General features: G+C 37.8%; 1 protein-coding gene across 2 annotated transcripts; it reads right to left on the bottom strand.

Annotated features, from left to right (window-relative positions):
* Positions 1-3,226: 3,226 nt before the first annotated feature.
* LOC142228392 (RNA-binding protein 25) lies at positions 3,227-8,595 on the bottom strand. Of its 2 annotated transcripts, none has more exons than XM_075298810.1 (10): positions 8,428-8,595; positions 8,232-8,315; positions 8,038-8,167; positions 7,857-7,965; positions 6,862-7,797; positions 6,626-6,806; positions 6,455-6,564; positions 4,134-4,855; positions 3,627-4,072; positions 3,227-3,560 (listed from the first exon to the last, which is right to left on the bottom strand). In XM_075298810.1, exons 1-10 carry the CDS (start codon positions 8,455-8,457, stop codon positions 3,468-3,470), a joined length of 2,841 nt encoding a protein of 946 aa, XP_075154925.1. In that variant the 5' UTR covers positions 8,458-8,595; the 3' UTR covers positions 3,227-3,467. The 2 variants fall into 2 exon arrangements, with proteins under 2 accessions (XP_075154925.1, XP_075154926.1); XM_075298811.1 differs by having other exon boundaries at positions 8,232-8,327; positions 8,428-8,585.
* Positions 8,596-10,126: the final 1,531 nt, after the last annotated feature.

The following is a 10,126-nucleotide window of genomic DNA, read 5'->3' as shown; positions in this document are numbered from 1 at the left end:
TCCCCCTGTCTTCGGAAGTTACACTCCTCTGGATTCCGTCCCATATCGGCATAGGGGGTAATGAGTACGCGGATAGAGCTGCTAGGAAGGCATTGTCTCTCCCGCACTTTTCTGACCCTCCCTCTTTTCCCGTATCGATTATCACCCCTTTTCGGGCCGCGAGACGAAGGAAGGACATGAATTGTTGGAGTCAATCGACGACTTTTCTTCATGAGGTCAACCCATCATTGGATCGACCGAATTATTATCCCTCTTTCAGTAGGCCCGAGTGTATTTTCCTTTCCCGACTTAGAGTTAACAAGTGTATTTTTAACACAAGACATTATTATGACGATACTGAGGCTGTTATGTGTCAATTTTGTTTCATCCCTCTTACGGTCAAACATATCCTTGCTGAATGTGCTTCCTCAAGGACTGACTCTACATTGACTGAATTATTAGATTGCTCCAGAGCCGATATGCTTCCAAAGATTCGGGCTTCACTTCGGATCCATAACATATGTGACATTTAGAACAGAAAACAGTTTTAAATAATATAGTCTTTTTTAATTTTTTAATTTCTTGATCTACTTTTATTTCTATTCTAATGTTTTTTTTTTTTTATGTCATAGATTAGTTTAGTTAAGTTAACTTGTACTTTTTTGGAAATGGATGGGTGCATATGATCTCTGCTATCCGGCACCCTATCAATATATTTTGTAAATTTATTTATAAAATATATGAAATAAAATAAAATAAATAAATAAATTATTCAAAAAACTTCGGTTAATCGGCTTCTTGACGCCCAAGGCCGATTATCGATTTTTGGGCAAATGCCGATTTTTTGGTCGAGTTCTACCTTCTTCTGTCTGTTGTAATCATGCTACCGTCTTCAATAATGAAGCGATCGTGCTGAAGTTTTCACAATCTCGTTTTTGTCTGCAGTTCGATGATGGGCGATATCAGTCCAGATCGAAGACGGCCATATCGGTTCAGATTTTCATATAGCCCCATACAAACCGACTCTGCAATTTTTATACGATTTGCATGAAATTCAAAATCAAGATGTGTTTAAGGTCCTTAAATAGGTGCGCAGAACCGATTTGGTTTCTTAAGCGCCTAGACATCCCAATGTTTATCCGATTTGTTTGAAATTTAAAACCTAGAGGTATTTTGGGTCCATAAACAAGATCGTGTGAATCGGTCCATGTTTTGGTATAGCTCCATGTAGACCGACATCCCGATTTGACTTCTGAAGCGTCTAGACACCCAATTATTAGCCGAAGTGCCTAGAATACAAAACCTAGATATAGAGTGTGCCGAAGATGGTATGTATCGGTCCATGTTTTGGTATAACCCCCATATAGACCGATCTCTGGAATTAATTTCTTGCATGTCTGTCTAGAAATACAAATTTTTAGGTCTAGAGGTATTTTGGTCCATAAACCAGACGTTGCGAATCGGTCCATTTGTTTGAATTTGGAAATCTATAGGCGTATCGGTCCGATCTCCCAATTTAATCTCTTGAACGTCTAGACACCTCAATTGTTATCCAATTTGCATGGAATGCCTTAGACTAAAACTACCTGCCGTGGGAGGTCTCTCTCCTACGGTGCTATGGGCGGTGGTCGAGCTACGGGAACAGGATTAACCTTGTAGCTTCTCACCGCTTCAGCTACAGTATCCTCATGAATCCTGTCTGGTATGCTGCCTGATCTAGAGGTTCTCTTTTGTAACACTGGATCTTGCGCTCTAGAAGGTGAAGATCAACGCTAACATTCTTGGTGGTGGTTGCCTGTCCACAAGATGGTGATTTGGATAGCAACTTCTATAGCAACCCAAGAGGTTCTGATTTGACAAGATGTACTTGTATCTACGCACTGGGATTATCTTGGTTTCCGCATAAAGGATATCCATGCCCACACACAAAAAATTTTTTTTCTGATTCAATCACGAAATTAATTGATCCAATTAATTTTTTAATTGAAATGTCTTCAATCACAGAATTGATAGTATCAATTAAAAAATTAATTGACAGTCAATTAAAAAATTAATTGATCCAATTAAATATTTAATTGATACTATTAATTTGTGTGATTGATTTTTATTTCAATTAAAAAATTTGTTGAATCAATTAAATTTTTAATTGAATATTTTTTAAAACTCAATTAAGATTTTAATTGGAAAAATTTTCGTGAATTTTTTTTTCTGTGCATGTAGTAAATAGTGTGGCTGAGGATTTGGTGGGAGATATCCTCAGGTTTCTAGCTGTGAAATAACTGGTAAGATCAGCGAGGTAGACGTTCAATCGATCGCATATGTCCCCAACAATAGGCCCGGTTGCCATGTTGATGATTAGCAGCTGGGAAGGGAAATTGGCCACTGTCTCAAGTGTCTTGGCTTCTTGCGAGAGAATGGATATCGGTCTGTACGATTCACCTTTATTCGAGTCTTTGCCTGACTTTAGTAATGGACTCACCCTACTCATTTTCCTGACATCGGGTATAATGGGATTCGAATTCGGTCGGGGCCCAGCACCTTAGATGATTTCGCGCTGTTGATGACATTGGTAACTTCGGTTATGGTAAGTTGTGGTGTATCATCGGCTCGGAGACCACGAATGCGATGAGCTAAGCTACATTACTTCAGGTGCTCTAAGCAAGCCTCTTCGTTCACCGTGCATAATGTGAAGTAATCTATCTGCTCTGCTCTGCTGCAGGTAACATTCAGCTGAGTCTCTTGAATCGCTGAGACGCTGATCCTCTTCCGATTTATAAAGTCACAATCTTACTAATCTTACCTCGGAGCACTATCCCAAACTGGTACATGCATATTGGGTGTTAGATGCTGCGGCGGAGAATATTGTTGTGCGGGAGATGTCGGGGGTCGCATAATCTGATGACCCACTGCTGTTGTTGTTGGCACAGCATCCTGCCACGTAGTCAGTTTGACTAAACTCCCGCAGCGATGTTATGTCAGAGCAATTCCGGAAGTGCACCCTTTCCAAGCACGGGTTACACCTCACCGAAAGGTGGTGAATCAGATTTCGGCAGACCGAACAGTTCTATGGTCCAGGGTTTCTCTCTATGATGAACCTTCTCCAACACACAAAGACGTACGAAACAACCCGTACACTGTTGTGGCAGCCGCTGGCCGATGAGTTGGACCCATCGGGTCAATCCGGTGCAAAAGAATAAGTCGTTGGCCTATTTCCCCCCATGTCATCGTATTAAGTGAAACACATGTCTTTATACATATATGATGAATTCGTGTTGTTTTATTCAGATAGATATTTGTCCACCATACTCTCTTGGCAGCATAATAGCATGCTACCCTAATTGATGTTTTATTGGCCAATACATTTGCATACATTATTTTTATCAGATATAGAATTCAAATGGATTTTTAATGTATTGGTACTATTAAATTTATATTTCCCAGTATGTAATTAATTATTACACAAAAAATTATGTTTATAAAACAAGCAGTTATTTACCTAAACCAATCTTTTTTGCATCCACTTCGTAGATGAGAAGTCTCCACATTTTTACTACGAAAACCTCTGCTTCTTCGTCAAGTACCTTTTGGAAAATAAAAATTATGATTTGATAAAAATAGGCAGCGAGCATTGGACCAGAATCATTTACCATTTGAACATCATCCAAAATACTTTGAGGAGAACTACCAGCTAGAACTTTGGAACATATGAAATCGACCAACGTTGGTTCTGGCTCACCTATGTACTCAATAATTTTCTTATTAATCCATGGGCGAATTTTGCGCTCCATAAGGTTGTTGTCGATTTCATTACGATCGAGTTTGTAATTGAAGAGATCCTCCTTCTGGGTTGGTATCCTATCAATAATGCTTTTTATGTGACGTCGTTTTTCATCGTGAACCTTTGACCCACTATTGTCATCCTTTTTGATATTTGCTGCATCAGCTGTGTCATTCTTACCATGCTTTTTATTTGTTGGTGCATTTCCACCTTTTCCAGCAGATCCCGAAATAGAGTTTGACCCAACGTTTACATCGTGTCTTTCGCTGGGAACGCCGTGTGAGTTCAGTTGTTTTCCTTGATTATCGTCGTAATCTGGAATATATGACAGTATTTTAATATATGTACAATCGTTATCATTAATTGTTTATTTCACCCAGGGGAACCAATTTTCTTTTTTTGGTGTTGGAGACATCATCATTGTCGTCTTCAGTATTGAAAACTCCAGCGGTAGATTCGATCTTCTTCTTTTTTGTGTTGACTCCTAAATTTAGGCTTATACCAACGGTAGGCATTGTTGGAGGTGTTAACGCGGAATCGTTTGTTTGTGCGTGGGAAAATCCTTGGGGAGTTGCAGGTGACATTGACTCCATATCGTCAGCATAGTCTCTTGATTCCGAGTCTTGGCGGCTGTATCGACTACTGGCATTTGAAGCGGTTTCATGATTGGACGCCTCGTCATTGGAAGGTGAGCCAACAGACCTGGCTTTTGAAAGTTGCCGAACGGGAGCCGGAGGTATGGGATGTAAACCACCTGTAGCAGGTCCTGTGATACCCACGCCATCATCATTTCTATGGTATGTTTCGTGTGATGTGTGCCGTTTATCGGAAGTGCTATTGTATTTGTCCCTACTACGTTCCTGTTCTTTTTCCTTCCTTTGGATATTTTCCAAATTAACATCGATAATAATCTGAGGCTTGTATAGTCTTTCGTGTTCCTTTTTGGCCCTCTCATATTCTTGAGTTGGATTCTCGAATTCTCCACTGAATATTTTATTTTTTAATTCATCCAATTCTTCTTGTTCTTTATTACGATCTTTAGCATCAAGATCTGCTTCACGAACTCGATCGGCCAGTCGCCTTTGTAGCTCTCGACCCCTAAAAGTAATAAATTCACATATATTTGTCAATAGAACTTTGTGTTTATTCATTCCAATGCAAGAGATTGAAATTAGACTGAAAAAAAAACAACAAATTATGCAGCATTTTAGACTATGGTAAATATTGAGTTTTGGAAATATCTAGTTTTGAATTTTCGACTTTTCAATGAATGAGCCAATATTAGAAGATCTTTTTCCATTTCAATTGGAAGTTGCCACGATCGATTAGAGGATTTTGCTCCTATTAGATTTGGCTCCAAAATACATATCCAATCTTTATCTATAATTTTTACTTAAGAAATGGTTGTATTATTTTTAAGAGCTATCCTAATTTAGTTTAAATTTTAATAAGAATGAAAATTTAGATTTTGAAACTATTTTTCAAATTATGGATAAATGAATATTCGACTTCTTAGAAAAATTTTTAACAAATTCTACTATCATCGATAGTTAATTCCACTATTAAATAGACAATTAGCATGTTTTAATATTCTTGAACTTAAATTTATGCAGAACACCTACTTATCCCAAATATCTATACCGATAGATCTGCTCCATATTGGTCGTGGGAGGCATCGATGTAAATAAAGCTGAGTTAAAAATATTGTTAAAAAGGAAAACATTACGCAGAAAAACAAAATATGTTGGACTGTTCAACAATGATTACCATGAAATATTGAAACCCTTGGTCATTGGTTGTGATGTCCGAAAAATATGCAATTGCTCCCACAACTTTAACAAAATATGACTTAAACTTGGTGTGACGACGTGAGTAATAGTTTACTCACGCTGACGCACACTCACGACTGAAAAATCATATTCACGCACGATATTTTTTGGTAGGACTCACGCTCACGCACACTCACGAAAAGAAAATTTTTACTCACGCACACTCACGCACGAAAACGTCGTGACTCACGAAAAATACCGATACTCTCGAAAAATATCGTGACTCACGAATAATTTTATGATTAATTTACCTTGCTGAAGTGTCTGAAAACATGAGCATTATTAAAATCGAGAGTGTTATTAAACTCTTAACATCTCAGGTGCACTAAAATTGTAATTGAATTTAGCTCTTAATCGTTTTATGTTGGTGAGCAGGAATATTTTCGTGAGAGTAATTCGTTACTCACGCACACTCACGAAGATATTATTTTCGTGACTCACGCTCACGCACGACATTTTGCTTTGTTAAAGATTTTCCCATAATTTTGCATTAAGATTACTCCCCGCTATTATTTTAGCCACAGCTGTAACTATAGCGTATGTTAAGTTGGATTTTGCTGAGGATTCACAATGCATTGAGTATAACATTGTCACCTATAAGAAATGTAATATGAGGAAATACACAACAAAATCTAAAATGTAATTCAAAAGGATGCTACTAATGTGCTAAGTTCATTTTGTCCAACATAAACTATCAATGTTTGTCAGCCTCAGAAGTCTTATGATACGATTTGTAATGCTACAAAAGTCAGTTAAGTAAATTTAAAAATTCTTATTTTGATATATTCTTGCAATATGTGTATGGCATCTTCGGCAATTTTGATAAATTTAAAAGTACACCGGTAAAGAGTGTGTATATAATTCTTACTTGTAGTATTTGACATCATCTCGTTCGTCATCGTAGTCTTCTAGGAACTCTTTAAGGCGTTTAGCTTCCTTTTCCTTTTCGTCTTGTTTAATTTTCTCCTTTATGCGCACCTATATTTTCACAAATAGAAATAAGATTTTGACAAAAAAAAACCAAGTAAGTTCAGCAGACCTTTTCATAGTCCTTAGCTTTGCGTTTTTCCCGTTGCTCCCAATTCATTAGTCGCTCTTGATATGCCTCTTCCTTTTCACGAGCTTTCTTTTCGGCCTTCTTTCTTTCACGCAGTTCATCTTCCATTTCCTTTTCACGCTGGACATCCCTTACATTTTTATTAATTTTTTCTTCGCGCTCTCTGAAACGATCATGCTATAGAACTATATGAATACAAGATAGTTATTGCTATTTACCTTTCTCTTTCTCTATCACGCTCTCTCTCACGTTCTCGGTCTCGTTCCCTTTGTTCTCTCTCACGTTCACGCTCACGTTCGCGTTCCCGTTCTCTTTCTCTCTCCCTTTCCCTCTCACGTTCTCTTTCTTTTTCCCTTAATTCCCTTTCTCGTTCACGTTCACGCTCCCTTTCTCTTTCGCGCTCTCTTTCCCTTTCCCTATAATCTCTTTCGCGTTCCTTGGATCGTGATGGACTACGTTTTCTTCGTGAATCCTTGACAGTCTCCGGCTCTTCTTTAATACGGACGGGCGATGCAATGGTGACACCTTTAACGGCACCATTTTCATGCTCATCTGCATCCCAGTCCTGTTCGCTATCGCTGGTATGTTTTCGTTTTTCCTTATCCTTCTGTTCACGTTCGCGATCTCGCTCACGTTCTCGTTCACGTTCACGGTCTCGCTCCCTTTCTCTTTCTTTGTCTCGTTCCTTTTCTTTTTCCTTTTCCTTTTCTTTCTCCTTCTCTCTTTCTTTCTCTTTTTCTTTACGATGTTCGTCTGCCTCGGCTCTCTTCCTAAATTTTCCAATTTCACTGCTAATGAGATTTCGCTTGTCCTCTTCTAAATTTGTCTCATTAAGAGCTTTGGGAACCTTTACTTCGTCTACTCGTCCAGGTTTTAACTTTCCTCCTCTTCCCCCAAACATGTCATTTCTAGCGTTTGGATCAAATTCTTCTATTTCCTGCCTGTGTTCATCGATTATTTGTCGCATTAGTCTCAAGGCATCATCATCGTTGTGTTTTTCATTCTTTTCTTCAAGAGATCCATTCTTGCGTTCTTCCTCTTTGAAATTGTCCAGTAAAAGCTTATTTTTCGCATCAACCTTTGCCACCAAAGTTTTACCGTCCACTTCAATCTCACTAAGAAGTCGCACAGCACGCATGCCAGCAGTAGGACCACTGTAAATATTGGGTGGAACCAGTTAATAAAAATATATCGGTGCAATTACAATTCGTACTCATATTCACAAAATCCAAAGGTAGAAACACGTTTCCAGTTAACAACGGGTCCACATGTGGCCAATATACGTTTTATAAGAACTTCTGGGACTCGCTCACTGATATTGCCTGAAAATTGCATATATGGAAACATGTAAACTTATTTATGAATGAGAGAGAAACATGCACGTTCAAACATACCAATAAAAACTGTAATTATTGGACCCTGAAATTGAGGCACTGGGTCCGGTGGTCTTTGATATACTGTTGGTTGTGAACTTATAGTCGCCGAATTTCTATAACCTCTGGTTGGTGGTGGATGTCCCATCATCTATTTGGGTAAATGAACAATATGTTTATGCACACACGGCGTCTAATCAGAATATAATACTTACATGCGGCGGAGGTATGGATGGATTCATATATGGGGCTATAGGTGGACGCGGTGGAGGATACGACATTTTTGCCCTGAGTAATTTCTAAGGAAATAACTAGATCAGAGAAAATGTAATCTCGACGTGTTTGTTAATGCACGCTTTTGGCTATTTTCGTGATTATACCAGAATGTCTCGGTTTTGCTATATTTCTTACTTTTTTAACACTATCGCCTTCATGGGACATAAATACCGCTCCCCATTTATACAAGTAAATGATTTTTTTAAGATCCCGGTTATATTTATTAAATTATAAATACAGATTTCACCTTCCTTCCGAGTTGGAATGGGTTCAATTTCGTCGTTTGACGTCTGAAATATTAAAGATGGCTCTGTACTCTGAGCTTGAAAAAATGTAAACACCAGAGATAATTCACAATAATGGCGTCTACTAATAGAGAAATTCACAATTATTGATATGGCACATTTACACTGGAAGGCTGGTATGTAGTAAGCAATTACATGGTCGAACATAAATTGTAATTTGGCCAACATGTGGGATTTGCCTCGAAAAGTTGAATAGTGAAACTATTGAACGAATTCAAATATAATGCGATTGTATTATCGATCTCATTTGCTGCAGTATCGATTGTGTATTCGAACAGAACTTATAGTGAGGCCAATATCTGGGATATATTTTACAAGAGCACTGTCGTCCGGATAAACTTAGGCTATGTTCCCACCGAGTCGTTTTCCTCATTCGTTTTTCCAAAACATTTCACCGTTCACACCGGGTTGAGATGTTTTAGTTTGACAGTTACCATGGAAACTAGAAATTCACATTTACTCGAAATTTACATATATGCAACCTATGTTCAAATAATTACCGCGAGCGCAAAGGAAAAAAAAATTATGTTATTTTCACATGTCAATGTTCTTAAAAGCCTTTGTTTATTCTTTTTTTTTTCTATGAAACTTATTTCAATATTTTGACATATATTTTGAATATCGTATGTTATTCGGGGTATATTCCAAATTAGGTGGGTTCACATTCTAAAATTGACGTGTTTTGTAGGAAAACTTGTGTTTTGAACTGGTTTTTTAGTATGGCGAAAACGACACGTTTTGAAGTGCTTATAAAGGGAAAACATTTCAAACCCCAAAAGGTGCTTGGTGAGAACACCGTATTATAGTCAAAAGTAACCGTGAAAAATGTGTGTTTTATGCGCCCTGCAGACTCTAAGTTTTACTGGACGGATTGTCTGTGTTTGTAAAGAATCTCACAGTGTGGCCGAACGCTAAAAATTGTCGGAGGTAAGTAAAATATCGATCAATGTGTTATCGATCCCATTAACAAGCAGCAGTATCGATTATGTCTTCGAGCATAACTTATAGTGTGGCAAATATCTGGGATATGTCTGGAAAAACTTATAATCTGTTTTTCCGGAGGGAGTGTCTGTGTTTGTAAAGAATCTTACAGTGTGTCCAATCGATACAACAATTCGTTGATGACTAAATAATCGGTAAATGTGTTATCTATCCCATAAACATGCAGCAGTATCGATTATGCCTTCGGACTTAACTTATAATGTGGCCAATATATGGAATATGTTCGACACGACCTCTGTCGTCCGGAATAACTGATAGTCTGCGATGTGCTTTATTGCATTAGAGCATATTCTTTCAAGTTATGATAACATTTTCAAAAAAGTTATAAAAAAGATTTTTTTTTAATTTTTGTATTTTTACTCAGTTTGGTAGAAGCACCGCTTAAACATGACTTCATGAACCAGTCTTGGACCACCACGTAAAGGTGCACCTTTAGCGAAATTTTCGGTAGCAAAAATTTATTTAAGTCTACAACAAACAAACAGGGCTGTGTACACAAATTTTAAACCAGCTAATCGCTTTTAAAA

The sequence above is a fragment of the Haematobia irritans genome, chromosome 3, assembly GCF_050003625.1.
Source record: "Haematobia irritans isolate KBUSLIRL chromosome 3, ASM5000362v1, whole genome shotgun sequence".
NCBI classification, from domain to species: domain Eukaryota; kingdom Metazoa; phylum Arthropoda; class Insecta; order Diptera; family Muscidae; genus Haematobia; species Haematobia irritans.
This window is presented reverse-complemented; position numbering and strand designations above follow the sequence as displayed.